This window comes from Centruroides vittatus, unplaced genomic scaffold, assembly GCF_030686945.1.
Source record: "Centruroides vittatus isolate TY-2023 unplaced genomic scaffold, ASM3068694v2 contig_884, whole genome shotgun sequence".
Lineage (NCBI taxonomy): Eukaryota > Metazoa > Arthropoda > Arachnida > Scorpiones > Buthidae > Centruroides > Centruroides vittatus.
The window spans coordinates 1,585,059-1,607,980 of record NW_027122576.1 but is presented as its reverse complement, the minus strand read 5'-3'; the positions used below and the strand labels follow the sequence as shown (position 1 = coordinate 1,607,980).

The 22,922-nt window shown below is 29.1% G+C and overlaps 1 protein-coding gene across 2 annotated transcripts; it reads right to left on the bottom strand.

Moving 5' to 3' along the window:
• Positions 1 to 74: 74 nt before the first annotated feature.
• On the bottom strand, positions 75 to 20,691 carry LOC136983605 (uncharacterized). 2 transcript variants are annotated; one of them, XM_067280399.1, is made up of 11 exons: positions 20,565 to 20,691; positions 20,339 to 20,487; positions 20,124 to 20,197; positions 19,166 to 19,297; positions 18,152 to 18,229; positions 15,934 to 16,027; positions 15,440 to 15,513; positions 12,245 to 12,333; positions 5,908 to 5,987; positions 4,481 to 4,757; positions 75 to 112 (listed from the first exon to the last, which is right to left on the bottom strand). In XM_067280399.1, exons 1-11 carry the CDS (start codon positions 20,629 to 20,631, stop codon positions 93 to 95), a joined length of 1,134 nt encoding a protein of 377 aa, XP_067136500.1. In that variant the 5' UTR covers positions 20,632 to 20,691; the 3' UTR covers positions 75 to 92. The 2 variants fall into 2 exon arrangements, with proteins under 2 accessions (XP_067136500.1, XP_067136499.1); XM_067280398.1 differs by lacking the exon at positions 75 to 112 and having other exon boundaries at positions 4,394 to 4,757.
• Positions 20,692 to 22,922: the final 2,231 nt, after the last annotated feature.

Below are 22,922 nucleotides of genomic sequence, written 5' to 3'. Positions count from 1 at the left end.
GCTCCTAGGCTTCTAGAACATGCTGTAAACATATTGTCACTACCTTGTCGAACACCCTGTATATTTTTACTCTTAAATGTAATATGGAGTTCTCATGTGACATATAAATTATCTAAAACCAAGAAAAATAAATCTCATTAAGTCTTAACCAACAAATACATCCACACAAAAATTTAATTTTTAAATATAATTAGTTAACTTAATCCTTCAGTCTATTATTATTTATAAGAAACTACAGAAGTTTATTAATAAATTAATAAACAAAATATTACATACCTCTGTACCTCTTGTAGACCCTCTTGTAAAAGAAATTGTAAAAGTATACATCAACCATATTATTATGGCTGATGTATACTTGTACAATTTTTTTTTATAAACTTGGTTCATAGTACTTAAACATACATTATATTTTTGTAAGCTTGCTGATTATATGCACTTTCTAAAAATTTACTTCATGAAACAGCAGTAAGAGAAATGGACTTAAACGAAATGCAAGAAGACAAACTGTTTCATAAATCTGGAAAGTTAATGAATTTTGGAGACATATTCCTAAAATAAAATACAGATATTTAGACTGTAGCATGCCACTTATTATTTGTATTTGGAACAACATGTAGTTGTGTATCACTCTATGCAAGTATGAAGTTTATTAAATATATGTATTGTTCACAATTAACAAATCAACACCTGAAAGAATTTCATCTAAAATTTTAAAAGTTATTGTAATATTATGTTCTTTATTCTTCATAATTTTGCATTAAGTAGGAAGTATTCAACTGATCTTGATAAATGGTTGTACAAGTGAGTGAGTTTAAAATAATTTTAGCACATTTGTATGTGCACGCCAGAAATTTTTTGAAAATTTTTAATTTGCACAATATGTTTATATATATATATATAATCATTTTTTGATTAATATAAATAAATTAATTTGTACATACATTTAACTTGAAAATTAAAAGAGTTTTAAATGAGTTATTCTAATTAACATTAAAGCAATAATAATAACTATTTTAAACTGAAATGTTTAGATTATTTATGCAAAAATTAACTGTACAATAAATTTATCACAAAAATTTACAAATATGAAAAAACAACAGAGAAGGGTTATATATATAAATATCATTACTATGAATATAAATAAATGTTATTTTCCTTTTATGAAAAATACTTGTAGTGGGAACCTTGCTTAACGAGCACCTTGCACAATGAGTATTTCGCATAATGAGCAAAACAAATTGTAAAAATTTGCCTTGCTTAACGAGCGATATTTCGCATAATGAGTGATGAGGAGGGGGGAAGTCCCAAATTGTGCACATGTGGCATGCTCCATCAGTCTGTGTTTAGCACTCGGTTCCACTAGCATCTTAGTGTTGCTTGTGATAACACATTTTTCTAAACTTATGTTCAGACATATTACATATAAACATCAATCAACCATAGCCTTTTACAGTATATAATAAACAAATCAAACAATATGCCAAATTCTTGCACTATGTAAAGGCTATAATTAAATATTAGAAATTAATATGTTAATTTGTTGAATACCCAATGGCCTTTCAAGTCATTGAGACTGTTGAGCTCAATGGTGAAACAGCAGTGACGTCACTAGTCTCAACGGAAACCTAATCGTCCATTTGTCATTTTCTCACCATTGAGTCAACCATTGAATATAGAAACGTACGGATGGTGATATCATATAATAACCAGGATTGGTCGATTTGAACTGGTAACAAATACCGCCAAGAGAGATCATTGAGGAACACGATCGGTTAAATTTGAATTGGTAGTGCATGCATCTCAAGGAAGAGACCGTTGGCTGACATATCAAGCAATGTAGTGGACCTAGAATACAGCTATGACTAGCATAATTGCTGATTGGTCAGTTGACGGCTGTCGACGACTATATAAGGTTGACGTGGAAGCGGGAAATGCGTGTTTATCAGACATATTATTTGGGATTTTTTGTGCATTGTTTAATTATCATTGCAAAAATGTCCCCAAAGAAAAAGCTGCAAGAAGAGAACCATAAGAGAATAAAAATAACCATAGAAATGAAACATAAAATCATTGAAAAGCGAGAACAAGGTGTGAGTGTGGCTGATCTAGCATGCACATACATTCGATCTACATCAACGATTTGCACTATCCTCAGGAACAAAGACAAGATTAAGAAGATAGATGCTTTAAAGGGTGTAACAATAATATCTAGGCAACAATTACGTATTCTTGACGATGATGAAAGATTACTTCTCATATGGATAAATGAAAAGCAATTGCAAGGTGACACTATTAATGAGAACATCATTTGTGAGAAGGCAAAAGTGATTTTTGCTGACCTCGTTAAGAAGACGCCAGGATCATCAATGGTTGAAGAAGAAGTATTTAAGGGAAGCTGTGGGTGGTTTGAGAAGTTTAAGAGAAGAACTGGCATCCATTATGTTGTAAGACATGGTGAAGCAGCAAGCTCTGACACAAAGGCAGCAGAGAATTTCATTGGTGACTCCAAGCTCATAGATTCTGAGGGTTACCTGCCGCAATAGGTTTTTAATTGCGACGAAACAGGTCTCTTCTGGGAAAAGATGCCAAAGTGAACCTATGTAACAGCAGAAGAAAATGCATTGCCTGGCCACAAGCCAATTAAAGACCGTCTTACACTGCTATTTTGCACTAACGCAAGTGGCGATTTAAAAATTAAACCACTGCTTGTTTACCATTCAGAAACTCCATGAGCCTTCAAGAAGTGTAAAGTCCAGAAGAACAGGCTAAATGTGATGTGGAGGTCCAAGAACAAGACTTGGGTGACACATGACCTTTTTACTGATTGGATGAATGAAGTGTTTGGTCCTTCTGTAAAAAAAATTATTTGCTTGAGATGAATCTGCCACTCATGTCTTGCTTGTTATGGACAATGCTCCTGCCCATTCTCCAGGCCTACAAGATGACCTTCTTGAAGAATTTAAATTTATCAAGATCCAGTTTCTACCTCTCAACACTACTCCATTACTCCAGCCTATGGACCAGCAGGTTATTTCTAACTGTAAGAAGCTGTACACTAAAGCGCTTTTCGAGTATTGTTTTGAGGTGACTGAAGGGACCAATCTCACTCTCAGAGAATTTTGGAAATATCACTTCCACATCGTTGCTTGCCTCAAGATGATCGAAAAAGCATGGGAAGGTGTTACCAAGAGAACCCTCACTTCTGCCAAGAAGCTTTGGCCGGAGAGCATTGTCGAATGTGACTTTGAGAAGTTTGAGACAGTGCTTGTGGACCCTGTAGTCAACAAGATTGTGTCTTTGGCCAAGATCATGGGACTGGAGGTGGATAACAACGATATAGATGAGCTTGTGGAAGAGCACAACCAAGAGCTGACTACTGAAGAGCTTAAGGAATTGCATTGTGTTTCACAGCAAGAAGTCGTGGAGGAGAGTTTGTCAGAAGAAGAGGTAACCGCAAAGCAACAATCTTCTGGCGAAATAAGAGAAATGCTGAAAGCATGAGAAACTGTTGCATCATACATTGAGAATCATCACCCGAATAAGGCAGTGGCTAAGCGCACTACAAATTTATTTAATGATAATGTTGTGTCGCATTTTCACCAAATTTTAAAGCGTCAGCAAAAACAAATGTCTCTAGACAGCTTTCTAGTAAAAAAGTATTAAGTATGTACTGTATCATAAACAATAAACTAATTATTTCTATTTTTGTTTTCTGTAAATCAAATTTGCATTCCAGGTTGGTTTATTCTGCACTAAAAGAAAAAGTGAAGATAATTTATGCTCCTTAACAATATATATTGTTAAGGAGCATAAATTATCTTAAATTATCAATTTACCCTCCTTAACAATATATATTGTTAAGGAGGGTAAATTGTTTTTAAACAAATGTTATACATAAAATATTTGAAAATTTTTTTCGGCGTGGAACACATTATCATATTTTTCCCATAGAAATTAATGTAAAATACAATAACAAGTATTTTTCATTATGAGTAAGGTACTGGAATGAATTATGCTCATTAAGCGAGGTTCCATTGTATTTTTGTAATCTACAACTGATTAACTACTTAATGTGAGGGACTAGCATATTAAGACTATATTGATTGCCGGTAACTGTGTCCATCATAAGTGAGGATTAGATTCAAATCCAGAGTAACAGAGTGACATCTTACTGCACAGCCATCTAAACAATCTACAACTGATTGATAAGAATTGTAAGTGCTAAGTAACAAGGAGAGTCCTAATGCATGATAATGCATTCTGAGCACTGCCACTTTTCTGGAATGATAACCACAATAGAAAGTAAATTTATTAAACTATGATTCTAATCCTTAGGAGCTTAATCTGAAATTTGCCACTTTATCTCCATAATGCAATAACTTGTAAGAAAGAGTTACTTTCTAAGTTACAAATTATGTATTATTTTTATTAACGTTTTTCTTAGTTTTAGAGCGAAGAGAATTTTTCTTCTTCTTCTTACATTTTTTCGCTTTATTGCCAGCAATAATACTAAATATCTTCATTGCAGTTTTATGTATTAGATTCTTCTGAATTTTTTTTGAAACACCGTTGTCTCTCATTAAATTTATATTTTTTCTTGTATCTTCTAATTGAATATTTAGTTTTTCTTTTTTGGATCTGGTAGGATGAGGTATCTTATATTTTGATAAATATTCAGGATACTGAATATTTCTATACATTGCATTCAAACGTTCCAAAGTATATATTCTGTTAAATACTTCCTTCAATTGTTTCACCTGTATAAAAACAAATATAATTTGTAAAATGAATATTTTATGTTTTCAAAATAATGTAAAAATGATCTATCAGTGAATTCTTAATGAACACATATTCAAAAATAATATTTTAATTCCTTCTTTTGTTATTTGTCTATGTTGATAAATACTGTATACAAGCAAAGTCAAATTAAAAGTCTTTATACATAGTACCTGAAAGCATTAATAATTGGATTAGCTAAAGGGCAAGTGCACCACACTAAGCCACAAAATTCATATAACTTAAAAGAATTTATTCATGATGTGTGCACAATATACCACATTGTGTTGACAAACATTTGCTATGAGTGGGAAGAATTTATCCACATGTGTATGCAGTTAAGATATTCACACAAAACATATTTTGTGAGTGTTTAATAAAGAAAGCCATTTGCTATGTATAAAGATTTTGATCCAACAAGTAATTTTATATAATTTACTATAATTACTACATCATTAATAAAAACTTTAATATTAAATCTGAATAAGAAATATTTTTTATTGTATATTAATTATAATTATTAGTAATTGTAAATGAAGATAATACAAAAATTAAGGCTGCATTAAAGTGACTTTGTACTTAAATCTAATGAGCATCTCAATTTTTGAAAAAATAAATGCACATTAGAAATGAGAAAAAGTGGTAATTTTGAATTAATTAAACAATGGAATTTGGTCTGAAAGTAAGCAGTTAGACTTATTTTTTGTTAGAATTAATATTTATAAAATAATTTTAATTAAATAATTTAGAAAATTTCAGAAAAATACAAATCTAGAACATGACTTGAATACACCATTTTTATTTATCATGTACTTATGTTACCAGTTAAACTATCAAAAATCTGGTAATTTACAGTTTTAAAATGTTGAAAGATTAATTGTAAGATATTAAAAATTATTATAAAATAAAATTATAACATTAAAGATAAAAAATTTCAATAGCGAGGTTGCAGTTGAAGTTTTCAACGCAAAAATGTGAATGTCAGACGTTGAGCGTCACCTTCCTGTAAGCCTAGAAGTTTGACAATGGTGTTTGAAATGTCGAGCATGATTCCACTGATGTTCCAAATGCCATTGTCAAACTTCTAGGCTTACAGGAAGGCTAATATCAAGAACATAAACTACAACTTACTTCTACATTTTGACAGGATTTTTTCTTTTTCTTCTTTTTTTTGGTAACTATTTCTGTCCTTCCATCTCTTCCAATTACTTCTAAAATTTGGCATGTGATAAATAAATTTTAATTGCATAAAATAAAATAAAGTCTCTAAAATAATTAAAGAATTATGTTTATTTAATGTAGTAAATATATTTAATTAATTACGAATAAAATCTTTATTAGCAAATATTAAATTTTTACAATTAAACACTTAACACACTCGTATTATTTCAATAATAAAATTATAGACTAAATTAAAATAATTAAATTCAGAGAAAACATTTACTGATAAATTCTGTTAATTTCCTTGTAGAAGTCAATTAATAGCAAGGTTGAGGCCAAAGTTTTAAATGCAAAAATGTGTACGTTGGACATTCAGCACCGCTTTCCTGTAAGTCTAGAAGTTTGACAATGGCATTTGGAATGTCGAGCGTGATTCTACTGACTTTCCAAACACCATTGTCAAACTTCTAGACTTACAGGAAAGTGGTGCTGAACGTCCGACGTACACATTTAAAACTTCGGCCACAACCTCGCTAATAAAACTTATTTTAAATTAGTATTTTCAACAAATTAAGAAAGTACTGTTAAAAAAAATTTTATTACTTAGCAGAAAGCTTAACAGAATTCATTAGTAAATTAATTTAAAGTTTGTTATAGGGAAGACTAGCTACAGTCAAAATTCTGTATAATGAACTGTCTTCAGGAAACATGAAGAATTTGTTACATAGAAAATTCGTCAAATGTAAAATGTGAAATGAAAACACAATATAATGTAATAGTGTTTTACTCTCCACAAAAAACATCCTTTAAACTTATTAAAAAAATATATTGTTAATTGTTACAACATTTAATAAAATATATTAATTAAATTTGATTAATAATGCAATCTTTGGATGTTGATAACAAATTTGATATAATTAAATAAGAATCAAAAATGAAAGAACTGAAAAGCCTAAAGATAAAATACATAGAAGTCACATAGAAACTAAATCATTATCAAATTTAGCATTTTAAGTCAATTTTTCTGAGATAACCAGACATGATTGATTGCTGCTGTTCTCAGCTAAGTTAAAATTAAACTTATAGCATTATTAATACATATACTATTGCGTGTTTTGTAATCTGTCATGTTATAAAAATTCTGGATAGTAAATAAAAATCCCTTTTAAACTTAGTGCTTATCTACAGATAATAAAATTTATTAAAATTTTTAGATGTTTTATTATTATTGATTCAAAAAAGCATATTGACTGTCTTCGTCAACTTATTGATTGAGAAGTTTTACTTAAAAATTCAAATTTAGAATAATGATTTAATAATCAGGTTAACCAGCCAGATGGATAAGACTAAATACATATTAAAGCAGTGAGCAAACCAGAAAAACAGTTTCTACTGAATGAGGGAGTTGCATACATGTACTGATGAGTTTTAAATTGAGTAAGAACTACTTTTGAAAATATGAATTTGCTATTAAAGAAAATTCTTCTTTAAAAATTTGGTAGTTATTAAAAAAAACGAAAGTAAAATGAAGCAAAAAAAGTAAAAAGAAGCTGTAATGCTTACATAATAAATCAAAATAGAAAGTATACATGGTGAATTTCATAATTTGTGTGAAATTATGAATGGACAAGTTCTATTCATATTTTCAAATGAATATTTAAATGTTTGATTATATTTCGGACAAAATACATCACCCATAGTTTATCTAAAATGAAGCTATTGTGATGTTGAGAATCTTTTTGATCCCAAAAAATATTTCTTAGAGAAAACACTACTTATAAATTCATCAACATCCACTTTTATCTGTATATAAACAACGATAAAAGCAGAAAAATCAAACTTGTTTGAATGGTGTTACAGTAGAGCAAACTTTGTTTTGCTCTACTGTAACACCACTATTGCTTTGGTGCAGTATGTCTCACTACATGTGTCCTAAAATAAATACATTTGTTTATTTTTGCCACTTTACTCTCCATTTTCATTGCTGCTTTGCTCATTGTATGTGTTTAGCCTAAGGCAGTAAAGGCATCAGCCTGTTACTCTAGGATAGTGGTTCCCAAAGTGGTTCCTTGGTACCACTCTGGGGTCTGTGGCAAATTAAAATTAATTTGGGGATGCATGGACAATGTCAGGGGGTCTGCAAAAAGTTTAATATAAAGTAAAATAATTGTGACCCATTTTCATTATTAGGATAGTTACATTTTTACATTCTGAGTAAAATATAAGTACAGTAGAGAGTCGTTTATCCGAACACCGGTTATTCGAATGCTTTCCAGTCGGACTGTGTCATGCTGAATCGAACTTTTTTGATACTAGATTTACTTCTAAAGTATAATTTTTATGTTTTTATATTTTTCAATATATTTATTTTGTTTGTACAAAATAAAGAAATAATTTTTAATGATACAATAGCCTCGATTATTATTAGAAAAATTTTCGTTAGGCTTAAAATCGACAAAAATTCAACACGAAACGACACGCAACAAAAAAAATTTCAACATGGGATAGGTTAATATATTTTTTCGTACATAATCGGTTATCCGAACAACCCCAGTCCCCAATTGATTCGGATAAACGACTCTCTACTGTATACAGGTACATAAAATACAAAATACAAGTAATGACAAGCATCGCACGATGAGAGTCAAGCTGACCATGGCCGCCTATCTATGCAGGTTTGAACATGAATAGAATCTCGCTGCTACATGCAATAACTTGTCTAAAATATGACACTAGATGAGTTGTGCATCTAATCAACAATTTAATTCTGTTTCGTGTGCATGATGTGAAGTGCATACAACAAATTTTCCAAGTTTTGAACAGAAAGTTGTATAATTTTTTTTTTATTGTTACGAAGATAGAGTAGGTTACGCAAGTATTTTTGAACACATTTGATATCTTTTTGTATATTAAATTCATAAGTAAAATTATACTGTGGCCATCAGCCATATTGTTACATGTTTTATATTTTCTTTATATTCTGTTCTTCCCTTTTTGTCATAACTTCCTTCTAGAAACTTCTTTATTAACTCTTATTGCCTTAAGGAGGGATTATCTCTTCTCAGAACTCTTGGTAGAACAAAAGAAAAGAGGAAGCCTGAGGCAAAACTGCCAATGGAAGAGCTATTCTTGGTCAGGATCTCAGAGCAGATGGAAGGACAGGGCAGTGCTCCAGACTTGAGAAAGGGAAAAGGGGACTGCGAAGTCGAAGAAAGCCGTAGAGGTAGATGAAATAGAATACAGGTACGCCTCACTTTACGACCTATCTGCTTAATGACCACTCGCACTTACAACCAATCAAGTTTCAACCTGCAATTCGGGGAATCCCCTTTCTCAGCTTGAGTGTCGGTCAGTGGCAAATGGTGACATGCGCACTAAGTGTACTATAATAGTCTTTTTATGAATAAATTTGAAGTTTGTTGCATAATTTGTATAACTTTACAACGATCCTATATTCCGGCGCAAGCTCCTCACTTATCGACCAATTCGCTTAACGACGTAGTTGTCGGAACAGAACTTGATCGTAAAGTGAGGAGTACCTGTAGATTACAACCACAATACTTTTGTTAAAGTTAATTTATTTAAAGTTTTATTACATAATATTTACCAATATTTTTTTTTATTATTTATTTATTATTACTTAAAATTTTACCCTTATATCTTAAATAATTAATTGATTCGAGTGTTACTCTGTAGTATTATTCCACTTTCAAATTAAAATAAATTATTTCTTTGCAAAAAACAAGAAAAAGAAGTTTTTATGAATAAATAGTGGTTTTTTCCAAAGAAATAATTTGTTTTATTTTCTTGTATCTTAAATTTGTGCCCCTTTTTACAAGATAATAATATGAATGAGCCAAAGAAAAGATGCAGACAATATAGTGTTGAATATTTAAAATATGGTTTTATTCTGTTACCAACAAATAATACTTTATCTATGTGCCTTCTCTGTAACAAAATTTTGTCAAACGAATCAATGAAACCTTCTAAGCTTAAGGAACATTTGACAAAAGTCCATAGCGACAAAAAAGATAAAGATTTAACTTTTTTAAAACAATCAAAGAAAAATATTTAAAAACACTGTCATTGAAACAAGTCTTTGTGACAACATCTGAGCAAGATAACGATGGACTGCATGCTTCTTATAACATTTCTTTACTGATTGAAAGTCTGGAAAGCCGCACACAATTGGTGAAGAACTCATTCTACCAGCTGTAAGTGAGGTAATACGCACCGTGCTGCATAAACAACCTTCCAATATTATAAGAATTCCACTGAGTAATAATACAGTGCAAAGAAGGATTGACGAAATGACTCAGTTCTACAGACTGAGCCATTCTGTCTTTATGCGAGTACTTCAAAACATCTGAATTCTCTATACTGTTAGCTTATGTAAGATTTGTAAAAGATGAGAATATTTCCTAAGAATTGTTATTTGCCAAATGTTTGGAAACTGATACAAAAGGTGAAACAATATTTAATGAATTAAAAACATTTTTTGATGCAAAAGATATACCCTTGAGTAATATCCTCTCCATTGCTACTGACGATGCTCCGGCAATGGCAGGATGACACCAAGGCTTTCTGGCATACTTGAAACAAGCTAAACCAAATGTATTATCTGTACATTGTGTCATTCACCGACACTATTTAGTCACCAAAAACCTTAGTGAATGCTTGCATGGCTCACTAGATTATGTCATTCGGGTAGTTAATAAAATTAAAAGGAATGCCTTAAATGAGAGATTATTTGCTCAACTTTGTTTAGAAAATGATGAAAATTATAATTGTTTACTACTTAACACAAAAATTCGTTGGTTATCTAAACGTGCATGTTTGGATCGATTTTATGCACTCTTTGATTCAGCATTGGAATTCCTGGACAGCAAAGACAATGATATGCAGCTCAATTTAATTAATTCAAAAAATGACATAGCATAAACTGACTTATTTGCCAAATTTAACAAAAACAATTTGAAGTTACAAGGTAATTAATTAAATTTAATTAAAACTAAAAGTATAATATCTGTATTTGTTGCAAAACTTTTTTTATACAAACAAAACTTGGGGAGAGGAGAATGCTCTCAGTTTACAAATCTTTCAAAATTGCAAAAACGAGATGATTTTGCTTGTTTATTGTCAACACTTGACGGCTCTTCATTCTGACATCAGCCAAAGATTTTAAGATATTATTCACTTGGGCATCCCCGATTGGGTGTTGGACCCTTTTGCAAGTAGATCCACAAACTTAGATGAAGCCATACTAATACAGGAGGAACTTATTGAATTATCTACAAATGAAGAGCTGAAACCAATGTTTGAACAAGAACACAAATTCTGGTTACAAAAACAGATACCAATTTTATGTCCTGCATTATGGGCCACTGTACAGAAGCTGTTGATTGCTTTCCCGTCTTTCTATTTAGTAGAACATGGATTTAGTGCAGTTATGAACCTCATCACAAAAAAAGAAATTGACTGCAAATTAGTACTCATGGAGACTTGCGAATGTTACTCACAAACATCGAGCCGAACATTAATAATCTCATATCATCCCATCAGATTCACTCATCTCATTAAAAAATAATGTGCTTTTGTATTTTAAAACAAAATTTATAATTTGAATAAATACTACTTTAAATATAAAAATGTTTTATTTATATTTTATTTTTATGTCACTATTCAACAAAGACATCAAAGACATCAAAGTTAAATTTGAAATTTTGCTATAATTGTATAGAGTTATTTCACTTGGGGTTCATGGTCAGGTTTTTGCTATGAGAAGGGGTTAGGTTAGGTTAGGTAACATGGGTATAATACGTTTGGGAACCACTGCTCTAGGAGAACCCAGATGGAATCTGTGCAGAAAATCCCAGGAATTTTTTACAGATTGTCTGTTCTGGATATGTTAGTCATCTTCCAGATGCCCCATTGTGAGCCTGGCCAAACCCACAATGGTCCTGGTAAAAAAAAGTCTTAATGCCCAGAGTAAAAAATAAACATTAAATAACAACAACTTATTTAATTGCAATGTTAATATTATTTTAAAATACTTGAAAATTGAACGTAAAGAATCCTGAACCTATTGGTACATTTCTAACTAAGCATAACAACTCTACTGATAAAACAGAATGGCCTTATAAAATATTTTGAAAAATTAGATTATGTTACATACAACTAACTAATGTAACTAACTAATATTTTGACTAATATTATATTTCACAATTATTCATACTTATAAACACATACTATAATAAACACAGGAGCATTTTGAAAATAATATAATTATAATAAAACGATAACTGACCTCCAATATCTTCAACCATCACATAAGGAACATTATCACCTTTCATGAATGAGTCATCATCATCATCATCATCATTTAATTCATTTTCACTATAGTAAATGCAATTTAAAAATTTTATTTAATAAAGAATAAGAACCTCAAAAACAGATTAAGTTATTCCAATTTAATTATATAAAATAAATACAGTTTATAAGTAGTAGGCAAATGACACACACAAATCACAAAATTCCCCATCCGATATAATGTATGACACATTCTAATCACAAAAATTTCAATTCCCTATTCGATATAATGTATGACACACTCTAATCACAAAATTGTTAATTTTGATTAGCAAGTAAATTGTAATTTTTCAGACTTACCTATTTTGACTATTGACTATTTTTTTCAGACTCAGACTATTTTAGATTATTTTGTCAAGTAAATTATAAGTTGGTTGATATAAATTAAAGTTGTGTTAGAATTGCCAAGTAAATAATTTTTCAGATGCCAAGTAAATAAATAATTTTTTAAAATATAATTGAAAAATTACAAATTTAACGTCAAATGTAAATAGCAATAAAATTATCCAAAAGAGTTTGAAATTCCGCATCTTTATTCCAATCAAGATGGTCTATAAAAGTACTTAGAAAATGTTCATCTAATTGCTGATATTCGCAAATTAAATCCCATTTTGCGTAATCAATATGTTGTATAATAAATACAACATATTGATTACGCAAAATGGGATTTAATTTGTATAATAAATACAACATATTGATTACGCAAAATGGGATTTAATTTGTATAATAAATACAACATATTTGATTACGCAAAATGGGATTTAATTTGCGAATATCAGCAATTAGATGAACATTTTCTAAGTAATTTTATAGACCATCTTGATTGGAATAAAGTTACGAAATTTCAAACTCTTTCGGATAATTTTATTGCTATTTACATGCACAGATTTGATGTTAAAAAAATTTTAAAATACCAACAATTAAAAATCATAACTTTACATGAATTAAAAGATTTCCTAAACAGGACTTTTGTTTCTCGTTATCAAAAACTTGACCAAAAATTTATCGACGACTTCCAATGCTAACTTTCTTGGTATTACATTTTAAAATATCAAAAATTAAATCTGGAATATATTGTTAACAATCGCAAAAATATATTAGTGTTGTTACTGGAAGAAATATGTCTTGCTTTTAGAAAAACTAAAAGAAAAACTGGAAATAAACTGTATTCATTAAATGTACAATCTATATTAAAACAAACTATATTCATGAAAATAAAAATTTCAAAAATAAATTCATTGTTATTTTAAAACCAAGTTTATCTGAAAAATTACTTATAACAAATTAAATTTACTCGACAATCAAAATTATTTATAAATATAATTTACTTGGCAATCAAAATAAATTCTAACACAATTTAATTTGTATCAACCAACTTATAAATTTACAATTTTGTGAAATAATTTAAAAAGTTATATCAACCAACTTATAATTTACTTGACAAAATAATCTAAAAAGGTAAGTCTGAAAAATTATAATTTACTTGCCAATCAAAATGATCAATTTTGTGATTAGAGTGTGTCATACATTATATCTAATGGGAATTTTGTGATTCGTGTGTCATTTGCCTACTACTTTTATATTAAAAAAATAAAAATGTAGAGACATTTCTACATATATATGGTCATTAATATATATATAATCAATATCAGCAGTTACCGTTTATTATCAAATGAACAGTCAGATAAATAAGTATCGTTTAACATGGAAACATTTGTGTATTGATCTACGTTCACCTGATAAGAAAGGAAATGCAATCTTAAATCATTATATGTTTGACTGTGAGGATCTTGAATATTTGCATTTATCAACACTTTCTAATAATGTTCTTTGTATTAATAACGTTATTTGTAAAGGTCTAGCAGATAGAATTCATGGAGTATTCTCCATTAATGACTCAGTTGAATCCATTTGGTGTGAATATAATTTATTAACTAAAGTAATTAATGTAATCCCACCTCCTAAAAATTAATTTTATGTATGAAGTTTTCAAATAAATCAAATAAATATATATTTAATTAAATAACAAGTAATTCATTCCACAAAAATCTATCAAACATAAACCATAGTCCAATCTTCAAATAATCAAGATTTAAAGTCAGATCATTCACTGGCTGTAAATGCTCTAATTATGTGTTTTTCTCCTTGTGCATGTACAATTGTTGGCATGATGTCCACCCTACATGTTTACGTTACTTTACAAGATGCTCTAATTACGTAATTTAGACTAAACATTCAGCTTAACGTTCTTTTGCACCAACTTATGAGATTGGATGGTTAGTAATTAGCATAATTATATTCCTTCAATAATTCAATTGTTTTTATTCTTGTTAATATTTGATAATTTAAAATTTATTAAGGTGGAATGTTAGCAAAGCCTTCTCTACATGGCTTATAGAATTAAGTTTGTTCTCAAAAATTATCAGTCAATTTTGATTAAACTTTGTCATTTTACATACTATAAGATGAGAAAATTAAAAATATAATAAAAATGGGGGTCCATGATTTCATTTTTGAGATACAGTGGTACATTTTACGGATTTGTGTGACTTTAAAGAATGAGTTAAATGGTTCAAATTTAAAACATGCTCATCTGAAATTGGATAGTGGAGTGATATTTCTTGTGTGTACTGTACATACACAAAGAAGATTCATTGCACAGATCGCAGAAAAGAACTAGAGATAATGCAAATAAGCTGTAAAGTATACAGAGCAATTATTTAGTCTTGAAAATTGTCAAATCAGTAAAATATACAAAGCATAAATTAGACCAAATTCAAGTAAAAAACACAAAATTTACCACCAAATGTTTTCAACAGCTTTTAACTATCATTACTGCAAAATATGAAGTAAAAATCATAAATGCATATAAAATGTGCATCATCAGAAAACCTTAATTTGCTTTATTCGAACCCAAACCATGTTTATATTGAGATTTCACCATCATAATATATAATAAAAACATGCATATGCATCTAAATCTTGCCTTTAATAATTAGATTGTTCTATTTTCATATTTGTAAATTATAACAACAGTTTATATTAAAATATTGTTATACTTTAATATTGAAATTGAAATTAGTTTTAAATTTCAATAATTTTATTATTAACTTGATAAATAAATTTAAAATACCTATTTGAAGTTAGAGAAATATTTACTTCCTTCTGGATCCATTCACGAAGACACTGTGGTAATTTAAATATTATCTAAAATATCAGAAATTTAATATATATTAAAATTAGAACCATATTTTAAATAATGAAAATATAATTAATTTATAAAAATTACATATATATTTACATATTTATGAAAATTATATTTGACAGAACTAATGTTTCTTGTATAATGAATATTAAGAATGCTTAAAACAATTTAAAAGTTGTATAATATAAATGGATATACAATTATGTTGAAGAAAATCTATGAAAAGTATAGGAAACTGATTCACAAAATTGAGCTGTTTTAAACTTCCTATAAGCAATTAGTCTGACTTTTATGTATTTAAACTTTCACAGTAATAAGATTGATTAATATTAATTCCTTATACACGGGAAAAATTCTATAATATTTACACTATCTCCAATTTAAGTAAATTTATTCCTATTTTTTAATTACTGAAAACATACCTGTGAATCAGATCCATATTTAAATTTTTCCATCCAGCGAAAGAATTGTTGATACCATGAACACAAATGAAGACATCTAATTTTGCATAAAGTACTAAAAAAATATATACAAATAAAATTGTAATGTCATCTTAAAATGAACACACAAATTGTTAATTTTGTTTGTTAAATAACAAGTTTATATGTTTATAAAAAATAACATACAGTGTACAGTATATATATACAGTCGACTCCGCATAAGTCGACACCCTGATAACTCGTCACTTGTCGGTTACATAGTCAATTTTTTGTGGTCCCAGCCGACTTACATAGGCATTAATGTTATTAACCTTAAAAAACTCGGTTTACTCGACATCCTTAACTTGTCACCACTGGATAAATCAACATACTTTTTCTGTTTCACACTTTTTAGAATTCTGATAAGTCAGACTCCCCCTCTGAAAAATGAGTTCACACCACACAGCTTATTGTACGATGTGAACTCATTTTTTCAGGAGGGAAGTCGACTTATCAGACGTCAAAAAAGTGCGAAACAGAAAAAGTATATTGATTTATCCAGTGGTGACGAGTTAAACGATGTCGAGTAAACCAAGTTTTTTAACATTAATAACATTATTGCCTATGTAAGTCGGCCGAGACCACAGAAAACTGACTAATTAACCTACGGTGACGAGTTATCTGGGTGTCAACTTATGTGGAGTCAACTGTATATAATTTCAAGAAAAACAATTAGTTTTTAAAATAGAAACATTAGCTTCTGAACTCAATACTTTTCTTGTATTAAAAAAAGGGAGGAAAAAAAGATTGATGAAATTTTAAATCAGTTTTTACATCAAAAATAAAACAATTAGAAATCAGTGGCATAGTGAGGGGAGCAAAGGGGTGTATCATGAACCGGGCGCCACTCACAGAGGGGTGCCTAAATGGTCCCCTAGACAAACTATATGTGTTTCTGGAGGGGGAGGGGGGTGCCAATAAAGTGTTGTGCGCCAGGCGCCAGTTATGTTCGCTATGTCACTGTTAGAAACATTGATGCTTTCTAAAAAAGGCAGTATGTTATTTTTGTTTTATAATGAATGATTTAAAAGTCTGATAGAAAATCTAAAATAGTCTTGTTTTTGCAGAAACATATGTCAGAAAAAGTAAAAAATGGCATTTTAGTCATCAGATAATTAAAGGGTTTAACTTATTTTTTCCACTTATTTGTACCACTTCAGTGGTAAATTAAAATTGGAATTTTTAAAAAATATTTTACTAATCAGCACATATTTTTTAAAAATAAATTTCATTTAAAGTGCATAATAATAATACAAAATAAATGTAATTAACTGTCAGAATTTTCAGATGAATCAAGAGGTCCACACAAACATGAACAAATTTTGGTGTGCAGTTATTTATTCACTCATTCCTTGAGTATAAGATTTATGATAGTAAAACAGAATGTGATCTTGAAGAATATTTGGTTTCAAAAGATCCTTAAAGTTAATAGAAAGCTAATACATATCCTAAAAGTTATTTTCTTATGTGATGAAATAATACTTTTGTGCATTTAATGTAAAAAGTACTTACATTCTACTCTCCAGACTATTCTTTTACCAAAATGTTAATTCATATGCTTATAGATCTCAAGAACTTTCAATTTTTCAGAAATAAAAACAAAACAGATTATATTGATACAATGCCACAAATTGCAATATTGAAAAAAACCCATATAATTAATTAAATAAAAATGTATAAAATTCATTTAATTAAGCAATATTGTTTGAACATAATGCAAAACATATTATTTGTCAATCAATAAATCTATTGTAAGATCAAAGCGTTCATGCATCTGTTTATTTTCTGGATTCCGGTTGTCTTTGTGAATAGTCTTTGTTTATATATCCAGTATTGTGTTGTTGTTCTTAACTTTTAGAATCACCCTGTATATCTTAGCCAAAATATTAACCAGAAACTTAATTATAAATTGAGTTCCAGATAAAAAACTGGGGATAGTCAAAAATAAATCAATAAACTAAACCTTAATAAAATTATTAAGGTTTAGTTTATTGAAATATGTTAACAAAACTAATTATAAAATTTAACCTACCATAAAAAAGGCAAATATGGAAAATGATAAGAGCTTTAATAAAACAAATAATTATAGACAATAAATGAAAGAATCAGTTTAAATATATAAATATAAATACATTCTTTTATAATACAAACATATACTTACTAAATTCTTGATATTGTTCCAAGTAATAATATTAAATATTCCAGAACATGTCCTATTTGTAATTTTTGCAGAAGGAATCTTTAACAAAAATAAATATATAATTTATTTTTAACAAAAAAACAAATATATAAATTATAGTTTTTAAATATTTATAGATGCCTTAATTTCTAAAATAAAGTACTTAAATTTCTAAAATTAATTATAAATTTTTATAAATATAAACAATTTTCTTTTTGGATTTCTCAATGTTTTGGCACTCAAGGGAAAAAAAACCCTACAAAATTCTGTGTGTGTATTTTGCATTATATCTCAGGACTGGATACTATAAAACTTTTGAAACTTGGCAGGTTTATTTCTATATATGGGACATTGATGCTATTAAATTTTGGTAGTTAGTGGTCAAGAAGATAAAGGAAGATCATGTCATATCTCGAGTGGGGTTAGATTTAATTATACTTAAACAATTTACTTCCTCCCCATTATTCTAACATTTGTATACTTTCTGTTAATATATGTCAGCTTTCGTGTATCTTTATTTCTTTCTGTCGCCTTAATGTTACAATAAAATCCTTTTTTTTTTTTTTTTTGTTTTCATTTATCATAAAGCAGCTAAAGAACTGAAGATAAACTATACCTTGATTTTAATGGTTTTAAATCTCATGGCAAGCAAATTTTATATTTTCATTAAATTTATTGTATTTTACTGTGTGTATGTTACCTTTTATGACTGTTGTATTTTAGTGGAATTTGTTATACATTTGTTATAAGGGGGGGTGGCCATTATTGTCAAAAACGACATCGCCTGTAATTTTGTCGAATAAAGAATAAATAAATACTACAATATATATATAAAATAGTAATTTTAATTTCTGTATTTTGAGTAAGAAAATAAATTATAAGATATTTTGAACATTATAAACAATATGTTATAAAATAAAGTACCAGAAGTTTTATTAAATTATCAATTAAAATTAATTATAAATTTTGAAATTTAAAAAGTTAAATAATAATTACCTGCCTGACTGTTCACAACTAGAAATAATTCGTGCTAAAACCCATGCCATTCTTTGAAAATGATGTAAAAATGAGCAAAAGTCATTTTTTGAAAGTAAGTATGTGTTATGTTGTTCTGTAAAGGGAGCATTCCTAAAATTAAAAAGATTTTATTTGCATACTGACCTTTCAATTTTGTACATAATTAAATAAAAATAATTTATAAAAAATAAATAAATTTATTTCTTTTAAACAATCACACTTAAATAAATTTGTATGTAAAATTTTTATATGATGTAAAAATTGAATATTGCTATAATATTTTATTATATGAAAAAATTATATTTCTGTACAGTTTCTAATTAAACAAAATTTCAACAAATACAGTATCAAATATCTTGTAATCATTATTAAAACATATTACAATAGTCTTAAAAATTTCCAAAAAGCAATATGCTTTTATTAGAATTAATATGCAGTTGAATCCATTTATTGTAATCAATTTAGAACTTCTGAGACTGATAACATTAAGTGGCAGTAAGTAAATAAGATTACAATTACAGTAGAGCATCGATTATCCGAATCAATTGGGGATTGGGGTTGTTGGAAAATTGATTTTTTGGATAACCAATTATATACGAAAAAATACATTATTAATATAGTATAGTAGTATATCCCAATAATAGTATATTAATATATCCCATGTTAAAATTTTTCTGCTCCTAAGCTTTCCATATCTGATCTTGATTTTCATCTATCTAACACCTTTCTCAAGATTAAGGAAGGAAGACAGTAGGAACTTATAGGGCTACAATTTTTTTCAATTTTAAATCCAATAATGCATAATACAATTTTTTGGTTACTATAAATAATTGTATTAATTTATTTATCTTATAAATTATCAAATTTTATTTTGTGATTCCATCAATTTATTAAAATTTACATAATAATCTTTATTAAAAAATTTTAAAATGCTTACGTGAGTACTTCTGACATTTTGCTGCACCATTGAAGAAGATTTTCTACTTTTAATCTTTTCAAAAATCTCTTGAGCTAGTGTAAAAATCCCAAAGTTGATAAATTAATTATATATGTAATTATAACAATAGGTATGTTCAAATTATATTACTTTAAAAAATATTAAGGAAAAACTGCCAACTGTCATGTACTATTTACATATATTTACCAAATTACCTTTAATAATCTATTTAAACATCTATCTTTGGGTAACCTTTGTGAGATCCTGGACATAATTAGTTCAAATAAAGTGATGTCTTCCCAAAAAAGTTTATTTTCGAGTTCTTTGCTAACGCATTCTACTTTCGATTTTAATGTAAAAGAATCTGAAATTTGGGTAAGCAAAATTAATTTTTTTAAAATAATAAAACATTCAAGTATGCCATATTAAATATCTTATTACTTAAAGAAACATATTCTTCATACGAATACGAAGCAAGTTCCATTTCAACATTGCTATAATTCCACATTTCTTGCCAATTTCAATCAGTTTCAAACTTCGAAAACACCATTTAATTTCGCCATGCCATGTGTTGTAAAGTGAGAAAACACGTGAGAAAAGAAAAGTGCTGCCAACTTCTATTCAACAATTCATAAAAATCATAAAAGTTTCTAAAATTTAAAAAATATATATATTAAAAAAATGCTTTATATTTATAATTTTTACATACATATATATTACAATTTTTTAAATAAAAATATTTAAATCTATAGATTTAACCAAAAATGCAACGCGATATTTCGAAAATCATTCATGTCATTTACTGCAGTGTAGACGATCAGTCTGTAGATTGAGAACAGACAATAGTAAACGATGTCATGCTAAATTGGGCGTAACCAAACCATCGAGGAAAAATAATATTAAAAAATTAGTCTGGAAAAATGAAAAATGATACTAAGACAATAATGTTATTGTTTTTATATATACTGTTTATTCGCTATGGGCAAACAAAGAAGTTTTAATTTTATTCATCGAGGGCTCGGGCAAGGACTACAAGGGAAGCGGAAAGGTGGTCAGGAATGGGGCGTGACGTATCCGGGGCAGACCACCCTCGAAAATTTTCTGAGGTTTATCGACATTCCGGATTAAAATATCAGCCTATTACTCTGGTGCACCCGATCCCTAAGCCTCGGAGTGCTGAGATGATGCTTTAACTACTCTGGGTATCCATCCGGCAGTCGTTATTATATAGTGTCAAGCGTGATACTCTGTCATATTATGAATTTATCTTTGCTACTGTATATCTTAAACATTGTTGATTATCTCCGGGGCTTTATTATAAAAATTAGTTCTCATATAATATCAATACAGTAATTTGTATTCTTATTAGTAAAAACAGTAAGAACCAATGTTAAAAACGGAAAAAAAAATATTTTTATTTTAAGTAATTCCGTTTACATCATTTGATGCATCATTCTCATGCTGACTGATTTTATTGTATGTCTGACCAGCGAAAATTTGTCCTGGCCACATAATTCGTAGTGTTCGATGCTTGACGGCCGGATGGCCGAGCGGTCAAGGTGGCAGCCTACCGCTCTGGGGGACCCGGATTCGAATCGGACCACCCCCGAAAAATTCCTGTGAATTTTTCGGGGGTGGTCCGTCCGGATATGTTAGGCCTCGTCCCTAACTACCCGGCCGCTCCATTGTGGACCTGCCGAATCCATAATGGGCTTGCTAAAAAAGGCCCTCGTAGTGCCCACAGGGCGGAAAGAGTTAAAAAAGAAGCGTGTTCGATGCATGGTTTGGTACCATATATTAAACAACGATTGTTTAACATATTGCATCACTAAAGCTTTAAAATCAAATTATTATAAAATAAATTTTGTAATACATGTAAACGAATTTCATGTTATATTCTTTTAATAACTTTGGTACACGATATTGAACTACAGTGTATTACTAAAAACGTCGATTTATTTCCATAACAAAGTAAAATGAAATAATGCAGTATATATGGTATATTAAATACAAAAAGTTCGTAGCAATAAATAAAAGTAAAAATGAATTAGAATCTTTTTCGGTTAATGTTTACATCTATACTTCGTTTCATTTTTTTTCTTTTAACTCTTTCCGCCCTGTGGGCATTAAGAGGGCCTCTTATAGTAGGCCCATTATGGGTTCGGCCAGGCCCACAATGGGGCGACCGGGTGGTGAGGGACGGGGCCCGACATATCTGAACGGACCACCCCCCGAAAAATTCCTGGGGATTATTTGACCCGTTCGGATTTGATCCCGGGTCCCCCAGAGCCGTAGGCTGCCACCTTGACCGCTCGGCCATCCGGCCGCACTTCGTTTCATTAAAAAATGCATCTCATCAAAATATGTAACGTCACTCTGAGAACTTCTCATTTGCTATTGGAACCATCGCTTGTTCGGCAAAGACAATAATTCCACCAATTTTAACGTTTAAAAGTTATTTATAGATTACAATATATTGATAAACTCATTAATAAAACACAATTTCTTAAAATAATGGAAAAAAGATAGATTTGGGAATTCAGGTACGAAAATGCCGAAATAATTCATATGTATTTTCAAGTTCGCGTCTATTTCGGTTTCTCACAATTTTATAATTAATATTTTTGATCGGAAAAAAAGTTTTTATTTGCCGCTCTCGTTATCTGATCCAATTTCGAATAAGATCCATTTTTAATAGGCAAAATTCAAATCATACAGAAAATCCATATTATGCCGATCGCATATGTAAGCCGAATTGAAAAATAAATTTATAAAGATAGTATTTTAAAACGTTTGCAC